Here is a 27,707-nt window from a genome sequence, read left to right as displayed (position 1 = left end):
CTCCCGACCTCCCCTTTGAGCGTGTCTACCCAAAGCTCTCTGCTCCGGTGGCCCCGGTCCGCTCCCACGGCGGCTCTCCCCTCTGCCCGCTTGCCAGAGTCCCACCGCCAGACCCGGACGGTGCCCACACGCAGCGATGGGAGACCACCAGCTTGGTGGCCGTGCCTCTGCGCGCCCAGGTATTGCTCGCCTGGCCATCTCGCCGCGCCTCGGTGGCCGCCCCCCTGTGACACGGAGACGCAGGCCCACCCCAACCCGCGCGGGTTTCTGGCTTGTGCCTCTTCGCCCCCGCCCCTACTGCAGGAGGCTACGCAGGCGTCCGCGGGGCTGGTCCCCTGGGGCCCGCCAGTCCCAGCCCGGACCCGCGGGGCGCAGAAGGCACCGCCCACTCTGCCTCCGAGCGCTGCGCCGGGGCGCCCCCGTGCGGCCCCACGGGGAACGACAGAGAGCACTCCCTTCCCTGCCGCTATCAGGCAGCAAAGACCAATCACAGCCGGCAGGTCTTGAGCTGAGCTGGCTCACTCAGTGCCAAGCGCGGTCCACGTGTGAACTCTTTTAAGTCCCCCGCTAACCCTCAGAAATGAGTCCTATTACTTGTCCTCCCTTACAGATGGCAAACTGGGGTCCAAACTGCATGGCAGTGACAGACAGGCGAGGCCGGATTCCAGGCTGTCTGGCTTCCGAGCTTGGGGTTCAATCCCATCCACCCTACCTGGGCCCTAGCCACAAGCTCCACCTGGGCGAGTGGCACCAGCCAGCGCACATGGGGAGGAGCCCGGGCAAGCCTAAAAAGAAAAGTTTCTGGGCCCCACCCCAGATGCCAAGGCTCCCAGCCTGTACAACCCTTCCATGAAACCGGGACTGAGAGCACCCGGCCCTCACAAATGGCCCATTCTGTGGCATAAGAATGGCACTGGATGGCCAGGACATGCTGGCCCCAACACAGGCAGAGGAGAGCCAGGGTGGGGTGACAGGCTATCCCTGTCATCTGCCCCCTCCAGCCCTGGGGTTCCAATGCTGAGGGCAAGCCCAGGCCAGCAGTGCTGCTGCCTGCTGGGCCTATGGACCACCTCGGGGTGCAAAGGGCGTCCTGCCTGGCCGTGGCCTTACTTCTCTGCCTGTGAAATGGCACATACTTATACCCCCGGCCTCTGAGCATGTGAGAAAGTGTGAGGACTTGGATCAGCACTGGCTGGACACCTGCTAAACCAGGAGATGGCAAAGTTGGCGACCTGATGTTCCCAGCAGGAGCTGGCTCCTCCAGAGGATGCCAGTTGTGCCCTGCAATGCTGCACCTTGGTGACTGTGACCCTTTCAGGTAGATGGCAAGAGAGGTACTATTCTGTGGGGCCAGGCTCAGCCATGGCAGGAAGCAGAGGGCGTGGACTTGGTCAAGGGGCTGGCATGGCACTGCCAAGGACAGTGAGGGGAGGTCACAGCAGGGGAGGTGGGGAAGCAGTGCAGGGCTGAGGGGCCCATGTAGAGTGGCCATGGGAAGGGGCTGCTTCTGGGCAGAGATGACAAGCACGAGTGGCTTTGGCCAAGCACACAGGCCAAACCTAGGCAGGCCATTCCCAGAGTGGGCAGGGGGTGCAAGGGCCCCAGGGAGGGAACAGAGGGGTTGGGGAGGGCAGCTCAGATGGCCAGGTGCTCAGGTGGTCTGGCATGGCACTGAGGAGCAGGAGGGCCACACCTGGCCAGGAGTGAGCCGCTGCCCAGAGGCTGCAGCAGAACTACTTGTGTGGGTGCCCATGATGCCCCTGGGCTGAGGAGAGAAACAAACATGGAACCCAGCCCCACCCTAAGCCCACCTGAACATGTCGCTTCTGCCCCCGAGCCTGTTACCTTATCTGCTCAGTGGGAAGGTCCCTCAGAGCTGTCATTCAAGACTGACAAGGACCAAAGGAGACAGCATGGCACCAGCCCATGCCTGCCCTGGGGCGCAGAAGGGCCTTCCTGGGGACAGACACCAGGCAGGGGCTAAGGGAGTTTTTTGTCTTTGTTCATAGATAAGCTCCAAAAGCTGAAGGAGGAACTTGGGGCAGGTCCTTTTCCCTGGACAGACCCAGAGGGCATGTCCTGCCCAGGATTTACTGCCCCTTGGCCACCCTAGGCTGGGGAGGAAGGGATGGCTTCTTCCACCCCGACACCCTGGAGGTAACAGTCCCCCAACCTGGGGCTGCTGCAGTCACCTCCCCCGGCCAGGCCAGCAGACGCAGCAGTGCCCTCAGGTGCACACAGGTATATTTGTCCGGCTTCACCAAGACCCTTCCAGAAAGGCCTGGCCCTGACCCCTTCGAGTCCAGCTCTCAAGCCTGTGATCCCAACCCCACGCAGCACCCGGGCCTTGGTCTTCTACACAACGCAGTGAACTGGCTTCCACTAACGCAGGGCCCTTGGGTCACCTGGGCGGGCTTCTCTGGGGGCATCTGACCAGCAGCTTCCAGAGCGGTGCCAGTCCTGAGCGAGAGCAGCTCAACATCCCCCCTCATGCAGGTGAGCCCACTGAGGCGGGTCCCTGGCCGAGGGGGCAGCTCATTCATGCAGTCAACACATGTTTATTGGCATCGACTCTGTGCAGGCCCTGGATGGCCACAGGGGCTCAGAGCGAAGCACAACAGAACCTGCCCCCGAGGCGCTCGAAGCCTGGCAGGGCAGTGGGTCACATCAGCGGGCACTCACGATACAGTGTGGTCAGTGTGGTGTTAGAGGTAGCACAGGTGACTGAGGGAGCACAGAAGAGGGGCCCCTGGCCCGGCCGGGGGTGGCAGAGAGGGCTTCTCAGGGTAGGTGACACTTGAAGAGGATCTTAGGGAGTGAGCAAGAGTTAGGGTGTGTCGTCTGAGGGAGTGGCCAGTGCAGAGGTTGGGAGGCAGGGGCAACACTGGCAGCAGCTGGGGGGACGCAGGGCCCAAGTCCGGCCAAGAGCTGTGGACAGCAGTGGGGTGAGGGGTGAGAAGCAGGCATGGCAGAGGGTCCCCTGGGAACCAGCATGGAGGGTGCCAGGGGACAGGGCAGGGGCACAGGTGGGCGGCTGTGGGCAGCAGAGGAGGCAAGTGGCCTGGCCCGAGAAGTCCCATGCTGCCCAGAGCCCCGTCAGCAGGGCGGGGGTGGGGGCGCGGGCTGCCAGCCCCGAGGCCGCAGCGTGCAGAGCACAGGGTCCAGTGGCTTGAGCGTGGCCTGCTCCTGCAGCCCGAAGCGCTGCCCGGGCACCAGCCGGAACTCGAGCCTCTGCAGCAGCTTGGCCATGACCACCTTGACCTCCATCTGGGTTGGGGGTGGGTGCAGGGAGAGCCAAGCCGAGGGAATGAGGGAGGGAGGGGGAAGAGGAAAGACAGTGAGCCAGACAAGCAGCCAGCTGGGGCGATAGCCCCCAGCTAACCTCCTGCCCTCCAGGACCCAGAGAGGGGTGGGAGAGGCCCAGTTGCCCTCCTACCTGAGCAAACTGCTGCCCGATGCAGGAGCGGTGGCCCAGAGAGAAGGGGAAGTAGGTGAAGCGCGGCCTGCAGGGAGGAGAGGCCCGTGGTGGGCGGGGCGCACAGCCGTGGTGGCTGTCTGTTGCCAGGGGCACAAGACCTCAGCTGGGACTCCTGCCGGACTCTGGACCTGCTTTTCCCCACAGCCCCATTCCTGACCCTCCCAGAAGGGGCTGCCATGGTGCTGATTCACACAGGGAGAAACTGAGGCTCAGAGGCAGAGCAGCTGGCCCAAGGTCATTCTTCTGGTTCTGGGTCTGACCTCAGGGCCTGTCCCTGGAGCTCAGCTCTTCACAGCTGCTCTGACACATCAATGCACTGTCCCCTTGTCTCCAGACCTCATGGCTCCCACCTCCCGGGAGGAGCTGTGAGGCGGGGAAGGGAGGTGCTGGCCAGGTCATGTGGCATCCCCGTCCAGGGTGCTGGTTCCGAGCGGTGTGAGAGTCAGGCTGACTGGGGCCAAGCACCAGCTCCACCCGTGGCCTGCCTGGCCTCTCTGAGCTGTGACTTCCTCCCTGCTACCTCACAGGGATTTGGGAGCCGTGAGGACTCTGTGAGTACAGGTGGCTCATGGCCCGGACCAGAGGCTGCTGTGATGGCCCCTCTCCCACTCAGGGCACTGGATGGGGGACTTACTTGGGGGCTCCAGGGCTGAAGCGATCGGGGTTGAAAGTCAGTGGATCCTCAAAGTAGGTGTCCATCCGCCCCATGACGTAGGTGCTGAACTGCCGGAGAGGAGCTGGTCTGCTTCACGGCTCACACCCTCCCCCACCGCGGCGCCCACGGGGTGACTGTGGGAAGAGCAGCACCTCCCTCCCCACCCATTAGGCAGGAATGGGGTTCCACGAGACCCCAGAGAGCCTCTGAAGGGAAGAAAGGGGACAGTCTGCACTGCCAGCTGGACCAGGTGCAGCCTCGTGGGAGCTACAGGTACCCCTGTTTTCCTGATGAGGAAACTGAGGCTCAGAGAGCGGCTCAATACCTCTCTGGAGTCTCCCAGAAGATAAACAGCCCCTGAGATTCGCAATCCGGCCTGCGAGGCTGTCCCTCTGGCTCCTGGGAGCTGCTGCTCCTCGGGTTCTTTCTTGCTTCCCCTCTAGGGTGGGGTGGAGGCTGCAGCCACCTCCAGCCTTGAACCTGTACTGGTGGCATCTCCTGCTGGGAGCTGACGCTTCCCCTGTGCCTTGGCCTTTGGGGGCAGTGCCTCTGGCCCTGGTAAAGCAATGTGCTCCCAAAATTTGGGCCTCGGGAACTGGCCTCTGCTTCTCTCCCCCTTGGACAGTGTCTCCCTAAGCTGGCCCACCCCTGCTTCTCTGTGCCAAGAGCCTAGGGTGATGGAGGGAGGCTGGTGCTGAACTCCAGAAAGTGGGGGCAGCTTTGGGGAGTTGGGGCTGGGGTCAAGGGCACCCCCAGTCCAGGGGTTTGTGCCCCACCTGGGATGTACCTTATCCTACTGGATCTTCTCAATTGCCTGGGATGCAGGCACCACTGTCCCCAACCTGCAAGGATGGACCAGGCCGAGGTGACGGAGATGGCCAGGGAGCCAGGTGCCAGTGGGAGCTGGGTCTGCCTGTGCAAGCTCACGGGCCTTGGGCTGCCAGGGGGAGCAGCAGCTGCAGGTGTGCTCTGCCTGAGGGACGGGCCAGCTATTGAGAAGGCCCTTAGCTGGAGTGGTTTGGTCCAGAGGCATGGAAGAAATGACCAGCCAAACAGAATGAAGAATGGGGAACGAGGCTTTGACATACACTAGAGGAGGCTGGGCAGCCCAGGGGACCAGAGCGCATCGTCCTCCACACAAACAAAAATGGGTCTTATTATGGGTGAATTGTGCCCCCTCCAAATCCACAGGCTGAAGTTCCAACCTCAGAATGTGACTGTATTTGGAGAAGGGGCTTTTAAAAGGTCATTAAGTTAAACCTAGGGAATTAGGGTAGGCCTCGTCCAATGCAACTGGTGTTCTTACGAGAAAAGGAGACCAGGACACAGACACACAGAGGGACGACCATGTGAGGACAGCCAGGAGATGACGTCAATGAGCCACGGGGACAGGCCTTGGGAGAAGCCAGCCCTGCGCACACCTGATGTTGGGCTTCAGCCTTCAGGACTGCTGTGAGGCCGCTCGCTCTGTGGACTCAGTGGCCCCCTGTCCACCTCACCATGGCAGCCGCGACACAGAGTGCAGATCCCTACCTCACAGCCACACACACAAGCACTCCACACGGCCAAGAGCTTAACCCTCAAAATAAACATGGAAACTGGTGAAGTGAACAGGAGGAAGGGAGCAGCCTTTGGAAGCCAGGATAGGGAAGCTTTCCTTCAACAGCACAAAGTGAAAAAACGAATCACTGAAAATGTAAAAACTTCAGATCATCAAAAACACATTCGTGAAGACAAACCGTGAGTCTGGGGGGCGATGACTGCCATGCATGTAACAGACAACAGATGACTATGGGCTTTCTTAAAGTCAACCAACCCAGAAGGGGAAACCGAGTCAGCATCTCACAGAAGAGACAAAGCAGTGTAGGGACGTACCACCTCCCCAGGATCAGGGAAGTGCAAATCAAGACCGCTGGGAAATACTTTTATGCTTATTTGATTGCAAAAAATAAAACATAGGACACCATGTAAGTGCCAGGGAGGCTGAGGGAGGATGAGCTGTGTCCTAGGCACATCCTGGTCAGCAGGACCAGGCGGGCAAGCACTTTGGGCCACCTGTTCAGCTGAACTCCCACGTGTCCCATGCCCCTGCCCCTCCTGGACATAGCCCAGAACACGTTTCCATGTGGTGAGGGACATGGGAGGCAGAAACATAGCCACGTGGTATTCAAGGTAGTGACCAGCTGAGTGACCCCAGGAAGCCCCTCCCGCGCCCCTGGCCCAATACTGAGGAGCAGGGTGGCCTGTGCATTTAGCAGACCTCACACAGCAGCAAAAGTGGACGATCCACAGCCTCAGGGAGAAGCCCACACCGAGCTCAGCTGTCCTCCAACACGCCACCACGTGGGGACACATGCACACACACATGGTATGGCAAACACAAAACTCAGGACAAGTGACCATTCCTGGGGTGCGGAGAATGGTGCACACACAGATGGGTGGTGGCAGTGGATTAGGAAGGTCCTTACATAAACGGATGCCTGAATGGCTACACCAAGGACAGACACACAGAGAAACATCCTGGCACATCCCAGGAACACACAGAGGGTGGCAGGCGGACGCTGACTGGCAGGAGAGGGCTTATGAAACAGGGGGAGGGGATTAAGGCAAGTTTGGGTCAGATGGGAATCCAGGCACATCCCACATCTCCTGTTCACCAGCTGAGTGACCCCAGGAAAGTGACCTAATCTCTCTGAACCTCAGTGTCTTCAGCTGTATATATAGGACCTCCCTTTCGGAATTATCCACCATGATCTTAAACTGGACTGGGTAAAAAAGACCTCACAGGGTCACAATGAGACTCAAAGGAAAAAGCTCAGGGCAGCCAGGAGAGCCCAGTGCAAGGATGATTTGGGCCCGAGGATGTCCCTGCTGCAGAACAGAGCTCCAAACTGGCCACCACGGGAGCCAGCAGGCCAGCCCCCCCAGAGTCCCTACGCACCAAGAGTGGAGTGTTGCCAGGGACTCTGACCCCATCAATCAAGGTCTCCTCCTCCAGCAAGCGAAAGGTGCCCCACGCTGGTGGGTACAGCCTCAGTGACTCCTTGAGGACCTTCAGAAGTATAGGACACACCAATAGAGAGGTCAGAAAGTCCCAGGGAACGTGCAGCACAAGCCCTGCCTTCAACTCAGTCCTGCCCATGGGGCTAAAGTGCACCCACAGCCCAGCCCTGAGTCCCTGAGCCCAGGACAGTCAACCAGCTCCTCATGTGACTGATGAGACATGGAGGCCCAGAGAAGGGAGTTGTACAAGGCCACAGCGGCAGAGCCGGGACCAGAAGCCAGGGTTCCTGCCTGCCGAGAACCAGGGCCTGAGGCTACTGTGCAGCCAGCAGGCCTGGCTGGGCCTCCTGGGGTGCCCATCCGAGTGGCCTGGAGTCTGCTGAGCCTGGCTCCAGGAGGGAAGCCCAGGCTTATGGGCCCAGGCGTGAGAAGTGGCGCCCCCCACCAAGGGCCAGTGTCCAGCCTGAGCTGCATGGTGGGACTGCCTGGGAGCCCCTCCCCTCTGCTGTCATTAGTGTGGGGGCAGCTGAGGCCCGAGAGAGGCATGAAATCTCCTAGAGGGTTCTCAGGGGCACTACTGATTTGGGAACTACTGTACTAAAGGGTCCCCGGAGGCAGCAGTCTGACTCGACAAATGGCCCACATTTGCCCCAAAGCTTCTTTGGCACACCCCACACCTGAGACAGGTACTGCAGTCTCCCCAGGTCCTCATAGTCCAGGTGCCTCTTGGAACCGACCACCTCGTCCACCTCAGCCTGCAGCCTGTAGGTAAGAAAGAGGCAAGTTTGTCCCCAGAGAGACTCCTTGCCCACAGTGCCCATGTGCCGGCCGCCATCGAGCACCGGGAGCTGTGTCCCAGGGGCCCAGACACCAACGCCCGTGCTGGAGTCGGCCCCAGGTCCAGCAGGGCCTGGTGATGGCAGCCAACACAGTGGTGCGAGGGCCTGCGAACAAGTCTGGGTGCATGCGGTTGGGGTAACATGGGGCGCGCTGAGGTGGGAGCCCCTGCCCAGTGAGCCCAAGGCCCTGGGCTCCAGCCCGGCACTGGGACAGCTGCCCGCGAGGTTCCTGTTCCTGAGGCCGAGAGACACGGAGCGTTGTGCACTGTGGGTGGGGACAGACAACAGGGTGACTGCCAGGGAAGGCAGCATGGCCAGGCCTCAAAAGGTTACAAATGGAGTCGCCATGTAACCGGGCAATGGCGCTCCGGGATGCGTCTCAAGGCAGCAACTACAGAGGCCACCGAGCCCCTGGACTATGAAGACCTGGCATTAATTTGCGGTGAACCAAAGGTGGAAGCACGGGACAGATGAGGGAGAGCCCGGCGTCCATCTAGGCCCGTGGTTCACTTCCAAGGGGAGGAAACGACCCTGCGGCTGCGCGGAGGAGGCCACTGCTGAGAAGCCGGCCACAGACAGACCAAGGCGGCGGCAGCCCCCAGAAGGCTGCATCAGGCCCAGGGAAGGATGAGGGTGGTGGAGGCTGGGGAGGTTCCGAGGGCGCTGCTCAAGGGGACAGTTTCGGGTTGGGAAGGTGACAAGGTCCTGGAGATGGACCAACATCACAAGTGAACTCTGCTCCATAACGTGCCCGTAAGATGGCAAGACCCTGCAGGCAGCAGCCAGGCCCCGGAGCCCAGCGAGGGTGGACAGCAGCCAGGCCCCGGGACCCAGGGAGGGCATGGAGTTTTGCGTGCGGAGTGGGAGGTGCAGAAGGGAACCCAGCCACCGCGGGAACTGCCTCGGAGGGGACACCCCGGCGCCTTACCACCAGTATTATTTTAACTTTGATGTCTTTTCCGTGGTTTCTTCAGTGCTGGGATCAGACCCAGGGCCTGCGAGTGCCCGGCAAGGGCTCCGCCACTGAGCCACAGCCCACGCCCTGAACTTGTCCTGTGAAGTTCTCATTACTATTATACATTTTAAAGCCACATAGTCTCTGTCATAGTCTCGTTTCCTTCCTACCTGTCACGCTAGTGAGGGGCCACACTTGTCACTAGGGCTCTGCCAGCCCCCAGCCAGGTACAATCAGATGCTTTCATGCACCTGTCTGTCCACCTGATGGCAAGGAAACCAAGGGAAATTTGACCCAGCTCCAGTCCCCTCTCCCCAGGGACACCCTCCTGTCCTTGCCAACTGAAGCACTTCAGATAGAATGCTGCCGTGTCCTCAGTGCCAGTGGAGCCCGGTACGCGTAGGGACCGATAGAACCACAGTTCTTGCAGCTTCTGGTCTCCTGGTGGAAACAGACCCGAAGCCAACAGTCCCAGGAGGAAGCATATTTGTGAGCTGCTGGGGGGAGGCCAGGAGGGGAGCACATGGCTGCTTTGGGATCTGAGAAGGGTTTGCTGGAGGGAGGTGGGGGTGGTTTCTCGTAGAAAAGCAGAAACAGACCTTCCAGAAGAGGAAACTGCAAGTGCAAAGGCTCTGGGGCAGAGAGAAGAAGGGTACACTGGAGGGTTTCTGTCACTGGAATTGGGGGCAGGTAGCCTTCAGAAACAAGACATCAGGAAAAAACCTTTTCCAGCCCCAAGTGCAGCTCTCCTACCTTGCCACGATCTCAGGCTGGCGAGACAGCTCCATCACCGTGAAGGCCAAGTGGTTGGCAGAAGTCTCGTGACCTGCAGGAAGGAAGAAGGGCAGCTGTGCCACATGGGACCATGGGGTTGCTGGCCACCTGGCTTCCAAGACCCCAGGCTCCTAGAAGCCCATCTGTCCCCCAGGGATGGAATATGCAGGAGACATTCCTGTGCCAGTCAGCATCGGCAAGTACCAGAGTCCAGCTATGGGTTCGAAAAGCTCCTCCCTCCAGCCATCTTGGAGCTTCAGGGCCTGGAGGGGTGGAGGGTGCTCACCCCCATATTGCAGAAAGGCAAGCTAGAGCTGAGAAGAATGTGTCCGAGGTCCAGCAAGGGAGGAGCCTCTAGTCCAGGAGTGATAGGGAGAACCCCAGCCAGAGGGTAGGCTTCCTGGGGGCTGATTTTGAGCTCTAGCAGCCCTGGCGCAATTGAGGGGGTCTGGATCCTCCCAGCTGCCACTGGAAGGAACGTGGGAGTTGCAGATGCTTGGAGGTGGGGGGCTTCCCAGGGGGCCACTACTATCCAGCCCAGCCACAACACAGCAAGCAAGCCCTGGGAAGTGAGGCTGCGGGTCCTGGGTAGGAAGGGGGCCAGCCCCACAGCCAGGTCTTGCCCTGGGCATGCCTCTGCACTGACCACTGTCCCTCCAGGGGTGCTTCCCTCTTGGGCCTGTTTCCTCTCAGGCACATGGAAGTAGAAATACACCTGCCTGCCCTCTCTCAGAGCCCTGGAGCAGATGCAGGGCTCAGGGTAGGCTGAGGACAGGAGGGGGTTATCCGGCCCTCACTGGAAGGCTGTGCCCAAGCTTGGAGAGCACCTCCAGCCCCCATCTACAGATGTGGAGACTGAAGCCCAGGCCACTCCAGAAGCTCCATCAGGGCCTGGGTTCCTGGTGGGAAAAAATGAAGCCATTCGTGCCAGACGTGGTGGTGCACGTCTGTAATCCCAGAGGCTTGGGAGGCTGAGATAGGAAGATTACGAGTTCAAAGCCAGCCTGAGCAAAGGCAAGGTGCTAAGCAACTCAGTGAGACCCTGTCTCTAAATAAATACAAAACAGGGCTGGAATGAGGCTCAATGGTCCAGTGCCCCTGAGTTCAATCCCCAGTACCAAAAAAAAAAGAAAAAAGAAAAGAAAAGAAAGAAAGAAAGATAGAAGCCACTCACTCAGCAGGTGCTTCCCTCCCTGCAGCCTCTGGGGTTCTCCCCCCACCCCCAGGAGCCTCTCTACCCTGTCCCTGCGGCACAGCTCCCCATCCAACAGGAGGCCTCGGCCCGTCTCTGCACTGGACTGCCAGCTGGCCTCAGCTGGTCCCCAGTGCCCAGCATTCATTCATTTGATCATTCATTTCATCCAGGCTGTGTGGGCACCACTACCCTGGACCTGGAGACGCAGAGGAATGTGCTGTCCCCTGGGGAGACAGACCTTGTTGAATTACTGCAGGTAAAAATGCAGCTTAACACTGGGACAGGCAGAGAGAGGCTCTGGGCGTCGTGGGCAGCTCCGGGGGCAGGTGCAGCCTGGGCAATCACTGAGGGCTTCCCTGAGGAAGAGGCAGCTGAGGGCTCCTGGAGGGGTGGAGGACTTCTCCAGTGGGCAGTGACACTCAAGGTACATTTGATGAGCAAATAAACAAAGTCGTCAGCATGTCTGTTTGTGCCATCTACACGAAGGACGCCTCACCAATTCTGAGGAAGGGGAAACCCTGAACCCTCACACCAAGCCCGCCCACAGGTGCCAGCTCCGTGAGCAAGTCAAAACCGAGGTCACCAAGACAGCCCCCCCAGACCCGCGGCGGGACTGTGCTCGGAGATCCTGCAAAATCTCTCAGGCCAGGGTTAAGTGACCAGCAGTGCCCACCATTCCTGCAGAACTCTGAGCCTGGGCCACCCGGGAGGTACAAACCAGCAATGAAGAAGGTGACAAAGTTGTCCAGCAGAACCTCATCGTCCTGGGCTCCCTCTTCAGCTGCAGGACAAAGAAACCTGTCAGTCCCGGGTCACCCGGGCTGCCTGTCTCCTTTGAAGCCGCTGGGGACGAAGGGTCAAGGGTGATGGGAGGGCGAAGAGCCGGTGCCCACCCGCCCGCCCGCCCGCCAGCCCTCCCCAGGAGCCTCGCACCTTTGAGGAGCTGGGTGAGGATGTCCGCGGGGACCTTCTCCCCCCGCGTCAGGGCCTCCCTGCGGCGCTGAACCCAGTCCTTGCCAACCTGGCGGAGCAGGCGGACGCTCTGCCGGATCTCCTGGAGCTTCTTCCTCCTCCCTGGCATGAACTGAACGAGAGCCCCACTCAGGACATCCCCAACACGCGCTTCCCTTCCCCGCCCTGCACCCCGAGAGGACTTGGGGAGCCCAGAGCAGCACTGGCAAGCTGGGAGAAAGGAAGGTCAGTCAGGGAGGTGGCAACAGAAACAGGACCCTTCAGAGGGGGAGTCCCACCTGTCCAGGGGCCAGGTGAGAAGGTAAGCAGCGCCCAGTCTTATGGGGTTAACAGCCATGTCTGAAAGTCAGGAGTTAAAAAGTGGACCAGCTCTCGAGGCCATAAATGAAGGTAACGCACCCCGAGTCTGGAGGTTGCAAGGTCAGCTCAGCCTTCAAGACCACAAAGCCAGCGGAGAGACCAAGAAGCCAGGGCCAAGGCAGATGGCATCAAAATCCAGCTCACTGAGGTGAGCAGTAAGCTGCCCTGCTCTGAAGTCCTGTTAGGAACTTTCCCAGGCCTTAACGAGCCGATTCCAGGGTCTGAGGGGTGGGTGTGCTGCAGAGTAGTCACTGTGGTGGCCCAGAGCCTGTGCCTCCTTGGCACAGCACAGTGGGCACCCTCAGTGGATGTGTCAGACAGCCCTGAGACCTGGGGCGCAGGAAGGGGCATCAAGAGCAGGAGCCCAGCAGGCGCGATGGACCTCTACCCCCACCCGCCATGGCCTCCAGGCGAGCCCTGGCTGCCGAAGATGCCCTGAAGCTGGGCCTTTGTCCTTTGTTCACCTCTGGGATCTCTGTGCCCTCCTGGCTCCTGCCTTGTGCATAAGAATAAAGAGTGGGGGGCTGGGGATGTGGCTCAAGCGGTAATGCGCTCTCCTGGCATGCGCAGGGCGCTGGGTTTGATCCTCAGCACCACATAAAATAAAATAAAGATGTTGTGTCCACCAAAAACTGAAAAATAAATATTAAAAAATTCTCTCTCTCTCTCTCTCTCTCTCTCTCTCTCTCTCTCTCTCTCTCTCTCACACACACACACACACACACACACACACACACACACACACAAGGATAAAGAGTGTGCAGCTGTACCGCCATCTGGTTTCTCTGCAGCACAAGGCCACCACACCAGGAACCAGAGCAAGATGCAGGTGAAAGCCAAGCGGCAGGCCCCACCCGCACCAAGCCCTTAGAAATGATGGGAAAAGGCTTTGAACATCTGCATAGCACTGGGAGGAAGGGACCCCTGACCAGGCACAGTGGTGCTCGCCCGTAATCCCAGCTGCTCTGGAGGTTGAGGCAGGAGGATGGAAAATTTGAGGCCAGCCTGGGTAATTTAGTGGGACCCTGTCTCAAAATGAAATTTTAAAAGGGTCTGGGAGCATAACTCAGTGGTAGAGCACTTGTTTTGCCTGCATGAGACCCTGAGGCTGATCCCCAGCACCACTAAATTAAATTAAAAATTAAAGAGAGGGGATCCCTGAAGAATGGAGCCAGTCCAGACTACATCACAAAGGAATAGAATCAATGGCTGTAAAGATGGGGTGGCATGAGGACTGCAAACTCGGAGACTGAAGTCCCAGGGAACAGAAGAGGAACCTGGAGATAACCTCAGGAACACCTCTCCCATTTCTTCCTTCTTCATATCTGGAATAAGGAAGGGATGACTTGAGCTTCTGCAGTCATCTTATAACAGTAAGGTGATGTGCAGAGGACAGTAGAACATTGAGTGGGAAGGTCCAGGAACATGGGACATAGCAGAGCCATCATAACCACCTAGAAAGTCTGCTGCAGGATCACTTAAAAGGAGAGAAACTCCTAATTACATTAATGTAATTAAGCCTTGTGCTCCCACTTGAGGTTTTGCATGTAAATCCTGGTTCAGAAGTCACTTCAGCCACACTAGAATTCAAAACCCATTCTGGAAAAAGTACTGGAGGAGGGCTGAGGATTGGCTCAAGTGGTAGCGCGCTCGCCTGGCATGCGTGCGGCCCGGGTTCGATCCTCAGCACCACACACAAACAAAGATATTGTGTCTGCCAAAAGCTAAAAAATAAATATTAAAATTCTCTCTCTCAAAAAAAAAAAAAAAAAAGTACTGGAGGAGGTGCTTCAGCAGAGGCAAACAGCACAGCTACCGCAGCTGGTCACCAGGGAACGGGGGCCCAGACATTACCTTGGCCAGAGTGTTGCGGGATGCGCTGATGCCCTCCAACATCACCTTCACAGCCTGGGACAGGGGCTTCTGGGCACCTAACAGCATGCTGGTTTCCATCCCAAAAGCTGCCTGGGAGAGAGAAGGGCAAGGTCATGCCTGGGGAGCAGGAGGACAGCAGATTCAGGCAGAACTGGCACCACTGAGCTGGAGGGTCGGCCCTGGGCTGAGGGGTTCTGTGTACCATGTCATCCACTCCTCATGGTGAGAGGTGACAGGGGACAATTCCACGGGCAGTTGTGGGGTTGAGAGCACAGGGTAACTACTTGATGGACTTGGCTCCCTCCTTGATGGGACGTGTTGGCCCCGGGTGAGGCCTTCCCTGGGTGTCCTGCCCAGCCTCAGTGAATTGCTGGAACTACCACTGGTGTTGATTCCACTTGCTGCCTCGCATGACCAGTTGCCTGACCTCCTGTCAAAGGGCTGGGCTGGGTCACTGCTGAGTCTGTGTGGCTACCAGCCGGCCACAGGCCCTGGGGGTGCAGAGAGGTGGGTCAGGAGCCAGGCAGCCTCTGCCACCAACCCGCCCAGCTCAGCCGGGCGGCCCCACACCTCTTGGGTCCCGTCTGGAGATCTCGAGAGCAGTCCCAGCCTCACAGTAGGCTGCTCTGGACATCCAAGGAGTCACAAATATGAAACTCCATGAGAAGGGGTGACCCACCCGTGGGGGCGGGCAGCAGCAGGAAGAAGGAGAGAAAGAGACCTCACCCATGTCCCCCCCAGCCCCCTGGCCTGGCATCACTCGTTACCTTGGCTAAGATGTCCATGGTAGCATAGGTCAGCATGTCCTGCATGGACACTGGGGTCTGTCCGTCTGCCTTGGCTTCTAGAATCTCCACCAGCTGCTCGGCCTTCTCGTTGAATGTCTCCATCAAGCTGACCAAGGAGCTGGGGAAACACGTGAGAATCAACGGCCACCAGCCCCACCCAGGAACTGCCCTGTGCCCCTCTCTGCAGGGAGGACACTGCAGATGCCGTGAGTGGCCTCCCACCCTCTGGCCTCTCCTCAAGGCCTGGATCACAGGGTGGGGTCACGGCAAGAGAGATGAGCCTTGGGGTTTCACACCCCCCACCCACCCCTTAGGATGGACACTGTCGCTTTGCCCTTGCCTTAGCGGTTTCCTGGGGTCTCTGTCTGCCACTGTGGCCCTCAACTCTGACTTCAAAGGGACATAGCAGCATTGAACCTTTGGGACCTCCTTGAGTCTATGTCACAGCCACCCTGGTCCCCTCCTACCCCCCTCTACAGTGTCCTCTCTCCTTACCTGGCTTGTCCCCAGGCCACCATCCTCAGTCTTTGTTGTCCCATCTCACTCCTGTCCTTGAGCAATCTCAGTGCCCAAGCCTAAGTGGAAATGAGTCCCTAGATGCCATCTGCAGCTCAGAGCTCCCAGCCCCAAGTGCTCCCTGCTGAGAGTTTTACCAAGAGTGAGATTTTATAATTGGTTTTAATATTAATCTGATAGGTATAGGTATTCTTTGTCCTATTCTTAATCTTGAATCATTCCAAATAAAAGTTCTAAAACACTAAAAGGAGAAAATGAGAGGAGGGAGACAAAACAGTGGCTTTTACTGAGGAAAGAGAATGGGCTCGTTCTCAGACTTGGCTCCTGCTCAGGACAGGCCTCTGCTGCCCGGCCCCGCCCCTGCCCTGCGCTGCACCTGCCAGGCTGCTCCTGGAAGCGGCCACTGGATCTGGTCCCAGTAAAGTGGGACTCTGAAGCCCCTGCTGCCCCAGGGGAGCCTAACTTCCCAGCTCAGGAGGCAGGGTCTGCCTGAGGCTGGCTTCCACCCCCCACCCTGCCCTCCTGTTACAATGGCTTCTAGTGCCTCGGCCGCCTCGGGGCTATATGCAGGAATCTCCTGGGCCTGGAATCTTCTCCCATTCCTCTCCTCATGACCTTCACCATCTCAAGTCCACCTGGCTCTAGATGGACAGGGTCTCCTGAGCCCCAGCCAGCCCGGTGGAAAGCTCACGGTGAGTCAAGGGCGAGAGACAGGCAGTCAGCATGGGTAATGGATGACCAGGTTGGAAAGATGGGGCTGATCATCCAAGAGAAGGAGATGGAAGGCTGATACCTCCAGAGCACGTCCCCCTCTTCAGCAGTGGCCAGCTCTAGGGCATTAGTCCTCAACACAGGGAGTTGATAGTGAGCAGCCCCGCGTGGCTCCTTTCCTGGCTTTTGGTCACGTAGGCAGGACAGGAAGGTGGGGGAGGAGGGAAACCTGAGATCTACACAAGGGCAAGACATCTGCGCCCTGACACCAGCTCTGGGTCCCGGCTTCTCTCCAGGGAAGTCTAGCTCTGTCTCCTAAATACACAGGGCCCTCCGTTACAATGGCCCTCTGGTGCCATTGCCCTCTGTGCTTGCCTTGGCATTTCTGGGGTGTTGAATCCTCAACATGGGGGAATGAGGACTGATCCTGACTTTCAAGTCTGATATCAGATGGGGGGTTGGCAGGGGTCATCACCAAGGTAAGCTCCTCTCACCTCACAGCTTTCTGAGGTGCACTTTCTGTCTCTCTCCTTTCTGGGGGGCAATAATAGGCACTTGTTGGCTAATTAAACATGGTAACTGCAATCCACCCTTCTACAAGACTCAGATGTGAGGGTTCACAGTCTTGGTGGCTCCTAATCACCTGTCCTATGGGTCAGGCATGTTGAGTTCTGCCAAAGCTGTTTCTTACTGTCCCGTCCAGCCTCCGAGTGAGTCTAGTGTCAGTAGACATCGTCCCTTAATCCTGGTTTGCCTTTGGAGACCAACAAAGGGGTGAGACATAACTATGAGATTCTGGCTGGGGCCACTCCCCAGTGACTCCCAGTGGGTATCCTACGTGACTGGTTGATTAGATGGTGCAGAGTGAGAACCTCAGTGACACACACCTCCAGAGAGGGAGCTGCACTCCCCACGGGCTCTTCCCAAGCACGCTTCCCCTCACTGACCGGACTCTAGCGGTTGAGAGAGGGACACTGTATGTGGAGTGGTTCGTAAGGAAGTGCCTGGGTCCCCCTTGTTCACCTATTAAGCCCTTACAAGCCTGTAGGACTTCTCCCCAGTGATGTCTCTGTGCTCTGCTAGTTTCTTTGGCTGCAAAAAGGGAGGCGTTTTTCAATTCACTTCTTCCATAAGCTCCTCAGAGAAAAGGGTGTTAACCTTCTGACAACCACTGTTCTCCTTACCCTCTGGAGATTCCTTTAGCCTGCAAAGCAGAGGACTATACCCCACTGTAGGTCATTTTTTTATCCTTGGGTCATCACATTTGGAAGTTTAATAGTGGCAGGAGGAGATCATTCATGGCTGCTAAGTGTGAGTCCTCCAGGGTCTCTGGTGTGCAATAAAACAGAGACCCTCATATCCTCACCAGCGAGGCACCAATAAATCCAACAGAACCAGGGAGAGAGAGGCGGGTTTGCTGACTGTCAGAAACTCATTTAGGGAGATGTCCCTAATGAAATGGACAATTTTCTCTGTTGTAGGAGACTGAGTTCTGTTTCTCACACTTAGATGGAGCTTCATTCTCAACAATTCTGTCAGGTTCACCACTAGACTGCACACTGAAAACCTGGGATAAGTTTGGCCTGCAGACATGCAAGAAAAAAGTGCCTCATTTTCTTCTGCCACTAAGGCCTGGGAGATGACCTAATCACAGTGGGAAAATGGAGATGTCTTATAATTTTCTGCATCCAAACCTGGCCTGACTACCAATTGGGAAATGGAAAAGAGTCTCCAAAGGACACATAAACTATAGCACCACACCTTCAGAGACTAATTTTACAAAAGGGAAAAAAAAAATTAAAGTACCCTATGCATGAGGTTTTTCCTCTCTTCTCCTTAGCTTTCCAACTATCTTTATCTCTCCAAGGCTTGCAGAGGTCATATCCAAAACCAGTTTGAGACCAAAGGGGAAAAAGGTGTCACTTTTAAATTCAAGGCACTGTAGTACCCAAATGGCTGTCTTATCTGCTCTTGTACTCTACCACTTGCTTTCTTAACAAGTTCCTCCCTAAACACTATAGCACAGGGAGAAAAATGGCATGATCTCATACATACAAGTCTTTTTTACCTTAAAAATCTTTACTTGAGGATTTCAGCGCTCTCATTCTCTAAATATCTGGACCAATTCTAATCTGACCCAAAAGTGCACTCTGATCTGATAAAGATGTTCTGCATGCTCTTTTACTAGAATAATTATGGCTGCGTCATTTTTTTAGAACTCCTGCAAATTTCTATATTTTTGAGCTCATGATTTTATTGTGAATTCATATTTGATCCTGCATGTCTAAATTGATATATTTTTCTGATCAGTATTATTTTATCTAGCTATAGAGATTTTTACACTCTTTATTCAGAGGCCAATTTTTCAAGAGTTAGCTTTTAAATAGAGGGGAACTTTTTCCTTTCACAAAATCCTAAGAAGAACATAGACATGGTGACATTGTGGATAAATCCAATAGCCACTGAGGTCAAGAGGCCACTTAAACCTTTGATTTCAGTGTCCACCATGTCTGTCAGACTTTGCACCTATCATTTTCAACTGTATAAGACTGCCCTATATTTAAGTCATAATGCAAAGGTCTGATAAGCTCTATTTTAATTTCTAGTAGGTTACATCTAATAGAGGCTTTAATAGACATCTGTAGCATTGTCTCCTACCTGTGGAGATGTACCTACAAAAGGCTACAAGATCTTTGTTTTCTGTCTGTGTGTGCACACCTGTGTATTGTATTATTGTGTCTACTTATGTGCTTTTGTCCATATATCAAGTGCATGTTATTGAAATTGGCATATAAATAAATGAGCACTCATAAATTAAAATTTAAATGACAAATAGATTCAAATACATTTTAGTTCATGTGACTTAAAAAAAAAAAAAGAAGTTCAATTTAAATTCATGAACCCATGAGAGTAAAAATGTCTTTAAAATTACAGGCTCACAAATTTTTCTAGGTGATCAGACAATTAATATGGTGTTGGTTTCTATAAAATATTTAGAATGTAATATCCATTGTTTCTAGGATTTTTCTTCAACAGGGAAGAGATGGCTAATACTGTTAACTACACTTGTCTGATATCTTGGTTTTACAGCTAAAAATGAGTAAATTAGATTTAACATCAATGGGATTAATCTTCATAAAAGATCTCATATATACTAGAGGAGACATTGGATTAATTTGCAAAGTTAAAATGCTAAAACATTGGGCTGGGGTCATGGCTCAGTGACAGAGTGCTTGCCTGGCATGTTTGAGGCACTGGGTTAGAGTCTCAGCACCACATAAAATAAATAAAGAACGGTATTGTGTTCATCTACAATTAAATTTTTAAAAAAATGCTAAAACATCAACTGCTAAATATAAAATCAAATATTCTTGACTTCTTAAATTCCGTAATATATTTAAACATTATATTTATATATTTAAACATGAATCATTTCTGTGTCTTCACTAAAAACAAGGTTATTAAGAGTTAAGATTTGGGCCGAGTTGTAGCTCAGTGGTGGAGTGCTTGCCTTGCATGCATGAGGCCCTGGGTTCAATCCTCAGCACCACATAAAAATAAAAAAATAAAACAAAGATATCATGTCCATCTACAACTAAAAAAAAAAAAAAAAAGAAAGAGAGAGAGTTAAGATTCTATCAGCCAGGCATGGGGGTAGTGGCTTGGAGTTGAGAGATGAGGATCACAAGTTGAAAGCCAGCCTCAGCAATAGCAAGGTGCTAAGCAACTCAGTGAGACCCTGTTTCTAAATAAAATACAAAATAGGGCTGGGGTGTGGATCAGTGGTCAAGTACCCCTGAGTTCAATCCATGATACCCCCCCAAAAAAGAGATTGAATCAGGTATAATTTTATATACACAGGATTCAGTTAGGTTTCATTTAAAGTATTATAAAAACAGAATTTCATCTTATTAAAATGGAGTAATTTGTCTAAATTCAGAAATTTTATAAGGATTGTTTCAGAATGTAAATTTTTAAAAGGGTCAATAATTAAGAAAGAAATATAAGAAAATTCTAGGTATGGAAATATATTTTAATATTAAAAGTAAAAGAAAAATAAATGTTTTTGAATGAGAAATTCTTTATGAGGTAAAATTAAAACTTGCAGAATGTCTAAGTAAGTTGCACAAAATTTGTGGAGGGTAAATCTCAAAAAGTTTGTGTAACTAAGTTGGCTATAATTAGCACAATCAGTTAAAGTTTTCAAGATTATTTCCTAAGATCAAATATTAATGTGCTGATGTAAACCAAAGTTTAATCTTCTAAGTGGTGAAGTAACAAGGATTTCTTAACACATTAATCTGCTTTTACACTACAAGATAACTTCTTGTGTCTGATAAGTTTTGTTATTTAGAGAAAATAGTCTTAAAGGAATTTGGGTTTGTACAACTCTGGTTAAACAACTACTATTATTTTAGAATATTACACTATACTACAGATTCTAAATTTTTCTTTAAAAGCTACATTTGATTAATATAAAAACATCAGTGTAGTTGTGGTGTTATTATTGGCTTCTTTGTATACTAGATGTATCGTGTCTTCCAAGTATACAAACCTTTAAAATATACGGTTTAGAAGAATATTTTGTCAAGCTGGTGTACCTTGAACTTTAGTTTTGGGATTATAAAAATTATATTTCTTGCCGGGCATAGTGGCACACACCTGTAATCCCAGCAGCTCAGGAGGCTGAGACCAGAGGATCATGAGTTCAAAACCAGCCTCAGCAATGGCAAGATACTAAGCAACTCAGTGAGACCCTGTCTCTAAATAAAATTCAAAATAGAGCTGGGGATGTAGCTCAGTGGTTGAGTGCTCCTAAATTCAATTCCTGGTACAAAAAAAAAAAAGTTTCTTGGTTCATAACTATTATACAAACTAAATACGTTCTTATTCTTGTCAATTTCATTTTGTATTTTCCCTGTAAACTTTATAACTATTATCTGTTAATGCCTTACACAGGCACAACTTCTAATATAATAACCTGTTAATTTGAGATAATAGGCCATCATCTATAGGACTGACAAGATGTAGGGCTAACTTCCAGTACTAATACTGACCCAGTTAAATGGAAGGAGTAAATAACTGTAAAGTTATAGTCATTAAAGTCAAAACCCAGTTATCATACTTTGTCATTAAAGTCAAAACCCAGTTCTCATACTTTAAGTGTGATCAAACTGGCCTGCTAGATATTGGAAAATTATATTATAAAAATTATATTTTGAAAACCAAAACTTGGAGATTAAAGTTAAGGAAATAAAATGCCAAGAAAGAAAACAACCAATATTTGGCTCTTGCTCTCTGGAGTCAGCTTGAACCTAAGGACTGAGGGGACTTCTTTCTCTAAGGGCTTTGCAACTCTGGGTCACATGACCTCCCAATCAAGGAGATTCATGAGACCCTGGAGACCAGAAAGCCAACTAGGGTGCATGCTGCAGAGAGGAAGGTCATTGGAGAGGAAAACATCCCTGATCAGCTTGAACCTAAGGACTGAGGGGACTTCCAAGGGAAGCCACATGTGGTCAACAAGACCCTGACCCACCCTGGCAGATGGCATTAGAGTTGCTAAGAGGCTGCTCTCAAATTCCCAATAGTGACCCCCTGATGAAACTCAGCTGACCCTTAACAATAGATAGGAGCAAGGCAAAATTGACCAGCTTGGTCTTAAACATATAGAAAAATAAGTTATCACCAAATGAGCCATACCTAGGCATTTAAGAGAAAAGATATAGTTCTCTGAATGCAACCTAAGTTGTACACTGTTACAGCCCCACCAAGAGTATGTAAGGCTGGAGGCTAGGAGAGTAGGAAAGAAGGATTCTTAGACAAGAGTGCCTGAGAAGAGACTATCAGAGTCAGAAGCTTTTTAAAGTCAATTTAAAACCCACAAATTATAGGATTGGGGCCATAGTGCAGTGGTAGAGCACTTGCTTAGCATGTGTGAGGCACTGGGTTTGATTCTCAGCACCTCATATAAATAAACAAAGGTCCATTGACAAGTAAAAAAAGTTTTAAAAAACCCAAAAATCTTCCTAACCTCCCACATAGGCAGGCTTTATCTGTGTCTGCTAGTATGATTATCTAGCCCTAAGTGACATAAATAAAGGGATCTCTACTAAATACAGGTTATGTCAATAAAAAGGTACTTTACAAAATTTAGGTGACTTTAGATATCTTAGCTACATCTTATGGGGGCATCTATGACATTATAAAAACTAAGTGTGTGTTTGTATTCCTGATAACTCTGACAGATAACTAATATCCTGAAGATTTGCACTCCCAAGTAGAGGCCAAGTCCTCACTGGCCTTGCCATGGGAACAACTTCTTAGCTCTTAAACCTCCTGGTGAAGAAAATGTGCTGGTCTCTCTTACCCAATCATATTCACTTATTTTACATTAATCTCATCCAGAACCCATGTCTTCTTGTTCCTCTCATAGAAGCGCCCACCTCCCAGATGACTTTACAACCTGTTCTTTTTGAACCAGACTTTTACCATGGACCTTTCAATTGACCCCAAATAGTCCTAAAAGGGAAACCCAAACTGCTTGCTCCATGTTGCTCCCTCCAGGCCTGGAGAAGCCAGAGTGGTCATCACCCACTTCTCCTTACAGCAGTAAGGGTTCCCTTGATGGGAGGGGGGATGAGACAAGGGCAGAAGACAGGCAGTCAGCATGGAGAATGGATGACTGGGTGGAAAGATGGGGGCTGGTCACCAACAAAAAGGAAATGGAAGGCTAACACCTCAGAGCACATGGTGCTCTCAACTGTTACTCACCCCTCCAGGAATAGCTCCTCCCACAGGAGGAGTGGCCAGTGAGCATCCCCAGGGGGCTCTTTTCCTGCCTTTTGGTCACATGGGCAAGATAGGAAGTAGGGGAGGAAAGGAAACCTGAGATCCATAAAGGGGCAAGGCACACACCCCTCCCAGAGACACCAGCTCTGGTCCTGCCTTCTTTCCAGGGAAGTCCAGCTCTGTCTCCGAGGAAGTCCAGCTTTTCTCTGGTGTTGAATCGTCAACACTGGGGGAATGAGGACCCGATCCTGATTTTCCAGACCTGCATCAACAGCACCCTGGAGCTTCTCTTCATAATGCTTACTTACACTGTTTGCAAGTACACATTCATTTGCAAGATAATTTGTACTCCTCTTTTGGAAAAATAAAAAGAAAAGTCCATTTCAGCTGACTTTTGAGCTATTGTACCAATGCTGAAAACCTTGCAGCTACTGTAGAGAGAGAAGGTCCCCCTGGAGGGCTGGTTGTCCTTACCCCCTTGACTTTCATAGAAAGAATTAGGACCAGGATCTCCCGGCCAAAGTAAAATCTAGAAAAGCAGAAACTGGCAACATACCCTCACACCCTCAGTACAAACACGCACTGGTTTCTACATCATGACCATGTGGGCATCGTCTGCTCAGATCCATGTCCACCTCCTGTCCTCAGGAGGGCAGGGACCACACCACCCTGGCTCTTGGTACAGTGACCTTTGTGGAGTGGAAGCCTCCCAGCTCGTGCCACCATCCTCGCTTCTGGGGAAGCGAAGCCGCCAGCTGACCCCCCGACACGCTCTTGCACCCACAGGCCCACCTGGAGGGCACAGGAATCAGGAATGGGGCGCCCTCTGCTCCTCGTTCCTAGGATAGAAGCACTCACTGAGCATGAGGGGGGCATGAACCAGCCTCAGAGGGGAGCTCCCAGCTGGGCATCAAAGAGGGGCAGGCATTCCCCTGAGGGGCACACTGAGACAGAGGGAAGAACAGGAGCAAGGGCAGAGATGCCAACGAGGTCAGTGTATCTAGGAAGCTGGGGCAAGCAGAGGCCAAGGCCCCAAGGGTTCAGGGGCAGACTGAGGGTGGGTGGGGTCTGCCCTTGGTGTTCTGGTGATAGGGAGCCACTGAAAGTCTCAGAGTTGGGGAGCGGCATGGCACACCTGAGTCCTGGCACAACCTCTCCTCCTTGGAGAGAAGCACAGATATATCCTGCTGTAAAAAACTTTGCATGGGGCTGGAGATGTGGCTCAAGCAGTAGCGCACTCATCTGGCATGGGCGGGGCGCTGGGTTCAATCCTCAGCACCACAAACAAATAAAATAAAGATATTGTGTCCACCGAAAACTAAAAAATAAATATTAAAAAACTCTCTCTCTCTCTCTCTCTCTCTCTCTCTCTCTCTCTCTCTCTCTCTCTCTCTCCCTCTCTCTCTCAAAAAAAAAAAAAAAACTTTGCATGAAGAAGATGCTCACTAAATATTGGCTAACCACACAGATCAGTGACTAAATATTGTCAACTGTCCTGCTGTCCTATTTGTCCAACATTTTAAAAAACAAATTATGAAGGCATAAAACAGCTAAGCTTTTCTGTGATCATATCTTTCTTTTCATTTTAAAATACTTCCATCTTACAATAATAAAATCTTTAGCTGGCACTTAAAAAAAAATATCTCCAGGGCAGTGAGGAAGTTCATCAGAGAAGGAAGAGCTGGGGTGTGGCTCAGCAGCAGAGCGCTCGCCTAGCACATGTGAGGCCCTGGGTTCAATCCTCAGCAACACATAAAAATAAGTAAATAAAATAAAGGTATCATGTCCAACTATAACTAAAAATTATATTTAAAAAAGAGAGAAGGAAGAGAGGAGAAGGGAGGGCATCGAGGAGGCCACAGTGGGGTCTAGGAGAGGCCGCTTCCAGCCCCCAAGGTTACAAATCCCAGAGTGAATTCACAGAGGGGAACTGGAGGACTTCGCCTTCACCACGGAGCCAGGTTCACATGGTGATCAGCACCAAGATGATCACCATCAGCCTTCCGATGCCAGCCTGGAGAAGGACACAGCATGTACCCGAGCTGACCACACAGATCAGCGACAGACCCAAGCTGGAGGGCTATCTGCAAAACTGGCCTGCAGTGTGGAAAGGCAGGAGGTCAAGACGAGACTCAGAAGGGCCCCAGAATGCAGAGACTAAGGGTCAAGGCTAGGAAATACAAGGAATGCACCTGAACTGGGCCTCAGTCGAGGCCAAACAGCCGGGTTGGCATGGACGACGGAATCTGAGCGTGGTTGGGGTATGAGAGGACGCATGTAGATTAATACAGATTTTCCTCGTTTTAATAATCTAAGTGTAGGCACAGTCATTGTCCTTAGAAAGGTCCACACAACTATTTAATGGCATTCAGTGCATGTCTCTGACTTACCCTCAAATAGTGGGATGTGTGCATTGCATAAAAATACAGAAACATATATACACATCCAAGAAGGAGTGATCTATACATTTTATACAGACATATGTAGATAGAGAAGAAATTGTAAGGCAAATAATGATTTTTTAACAATAGACAAGTAAATATTGGTTAAAAAAATCCAGAAGTCCCATATACTATTAGGGTAATTCTTCTATAAATTTGAAATTATGCCAAGCAAAAGATTGTTTTCCTCAAAATGTTAAACACAGAGTTCCCAGATTACCCAGAGATTCCACTGGGTATGAAATATGTATCGACACAGTGACTACGAAACGTCCACAGCACTGTTATTCATAACAGCAAAAGGCAGAAATAACCCAACGTCCCCACCTGAAGAACGAATAAGCAGCACAAGATACATATGCAAAGGAATATTCAACAGGCACCAGGGAGTGAGCTGTAGAAACAGTGACAGAAGCCGGGCAGGAAGAAGCGCATTTCTGGGACTCCTTTTGGATGCAATGTCTGGAATGTGAAGACCCACGAAGTCAAAAAGGAAGCAGTGGGTGGGGTATTGGGGAGAAATGGGGAGTGACTGCTTGGGGTGATGGAACCATTCTAACTGCAGTGGCGACGGCTGCCCGAGTCTATGAGTGTGGTGAAACCACAGTTAGACATGCGAAGTAGGCGAGTGGTACGGAATATGAACCAGTTCTTGAAAACAGAAAACATCATCCAAAAATAAGTGAATAAAAGCTAAAATGAATGAAAGGAGCAGCCCAAACGAGGAGTGAAGAGGTCTGGGTGAGTTCCTGGAGAAGGGGGACCTGCCTCTGGCTGCATGGTCATTCTGCCCTTGACCTTCCCAAGTCCCTCGGGCACCTTTCTCTGCCCTACACCCAGGCACCAGTCTGGCTCTCTTTCGACTGTGAGCACCCTTCCTGTCCTCTCTCCCTTCAGCAGGGTGAGGCCCGTGGGTGGAGACTCCCTTCCAGGGGACTGCTGTGCTGTGACCGCCCCGAGCCCGTTGCCATCGCCAGCTGCACTCACCTCCGGCTGAAGGCCAGGTCCATGACTCTCCGCTGCTTGTGCCAACGCTCATAGTCACATTCAGACACCAAGCCCTGGCCAAATAGTCTGTGGGAGACAGAAACTTGATGCAAGACCAGGGTGTGTGGGCAGTAACTGTGTGGTGTGCATGGGTTACCTATGGGGCCGAGAGAAGGTCCTGGGACACACCGTGAGTGCACCAATTGTGCCACAGTAAAAATGTGTAGCGCTCAGGTACTAAGCATGGCCTGGCACCCCACAAGTGCCACAATATCACACATCTATTAGAAATAAGACACAGGAGATTGTGTGTCCCAACCTTCACAACCCCACACTCCCAGGAAAGAGCCAATGACAAGAGCAAGGACACCATGCACAGACATCCCCAGTGCCTGCCTGTCAGTGCCACCTCAGCCCTAGGGAGTCCCTGTGCTCCCAGCGGAGGCCCTCCCGCCCCTCAGCTCCTTACCTCTCTCCAAACACAGTCTGGATGGCGCGGTACATCTTGGAGTCCTTGTTGTACTTGGTTGACATCAGGAACTTCTAAACATCCCCAAAAAACCAACATAAGCTGAGGTACCCATGAGAGGCTGCAAAGGGCCCTCCTGAAACATGCCCCAGAGCCTTGGCATCGGCTGAGCGCCAGCCCTGGTGGGAAGCTCCCCACACAGCGACTCTCGCAAGCCCTCATCCATTCACTGAGGAGGGCAGTCTTGAGGCCACAGCAACGCCTGGGGACGGGGGATGAGGGAAAGGGGGTCCAGAGGGGCAGAGCCATCTTCCATCCCAGCTGTGGGGTTCCTTACTCCAATGCCACACTCAGGACCCCACGCCACCCCCCTTCCCGAGCAGCCCATCGGAAGGCGCAGACTGCTCTGACCCCAGGGTGGGAAGGGGAGAGCCTGGGGGGCTTCAGGTCACAGGAGAGACACTGGCACAGATTCAGACTTGCAGCCCCAAGGAGCCCCAGAGGCCGAGGAAAACCTCCTGGAGGCACAGCCAGCTGTCCCCAGGAGCTGGCTGGTAGCCATGGCAACATCAGCCAGCAGCTGGGCGGCAGCACAGGCCAGTGGTAAGCAGCGTGGGCCCGGATCTGCCAGTCTGAACGGGGATCTGGGCCCACATCCCATGCTGTGGACTCCATGACCCTGGCTGGGTTACTCCGTCCCCTGCCCCTCAGTGTCCCTGTCTTATCTTATAAGATGGGCTCAGAGTGCCTGCCCGCTGGGGCTGCTGCGCAGGGAACTGGGTGTGCAGGCGGGGTGCTCAGCACAGCACGTACCAGGTGTGAACCAGCACCCTGCGGCTCACCCTCAGACCCAGGTCGCAGAGCTGAGGGTTAGAACTGGCCACGGTCACACTCATG

General features: G+C 52.9%; 1 protein-coding gene across 9 annotated transcripts in view; it reads right to left on the bottom strand.

The window, feature by feature from the left end:
- Positions 1-2,542: 2,542 nt before the first annotated feature.
- Cyp46a1 (cytochrome P450 family 46 subfamily A member 1) overlaps positions 2,543-27,707 on the bottom strand; it is a 38,753-nt gene continuing 13,588 nt past the window's right edge. The window contains exons 4-16 of one of the 9 annotated variants that reach the window (XM_040276305.2): positions 26,811-26,884; positions 26,342-26,428; positions 14,874-15,012; positions 14,086-14,196; positions 11,833-11,983; positions 11,618-11,680; positions 9,684-9,756; positions 7,814-7,898; positions 7,075-7,185; positions 4,459-4,688; positions 4,113-4,196; positions 3,437-3,503; positions 2,543-3,267 (exon numbers count right to left, since the gene is read on the bottom strand). In XM_040276305.2, coding sequence (XP_040132239.1) covers positions 3,097-3,267; positions 3,437-3,503; positions 4,113-4,196; positions 4,459-4,688; positions 7,075-7,185; positions 7,814-7,898; positions 9,684-9,756; positions 11,618-11,680; positions 11,833-11,983; positions 14,086-14,196; positions 14,874-15,012; positions 26,342-26,428; positions 26,811-26,884 — 1,446 coding nt within the window. In that variant the 3' untranslated portion in view covers positions 2,543-3,096. Of the gene's footprint in view, positions 3,268-3,436; positions 3,504-4,112; positions 4,202-4,458; positions 4,976-7,074; positions 7,186-7,813; positions 7,899-9,683; positions 9,757-11,617; positions 11,681-11,832; positions 11,984-14,085; positions 14,197-14,873; positions 15,013-26,341; positions 26,429-26,810; positions 26,885-27,707 lie in introns of those variants that run through there. The other 8 variants (XR_005730034.2, XM_005333906.4, XR_005730035.2 and 5 more) reach the window with 8 other exon arrangements.

Source organism: Ictidomys tridecemlineatus, chromosome 5 (assembly GCF_052094955.1).
Source record: "Ictidomys tridecemlineatus isolate mIctTri1 chromosome 5, mIctTri1.hap1, whole genome shotgun sequence".
Taxonomy (NCBI): Eukaryota; Metazoa; Chordata; class Mammalia; order Rodentia; family Sciuridae; genus Ictidomys; species Ictidomys tridecemlineatus.
Note: the sequence above shows the minus strand (reverse complement) of the source record. Positions and strands in the feature narration are given on the sequence as shown.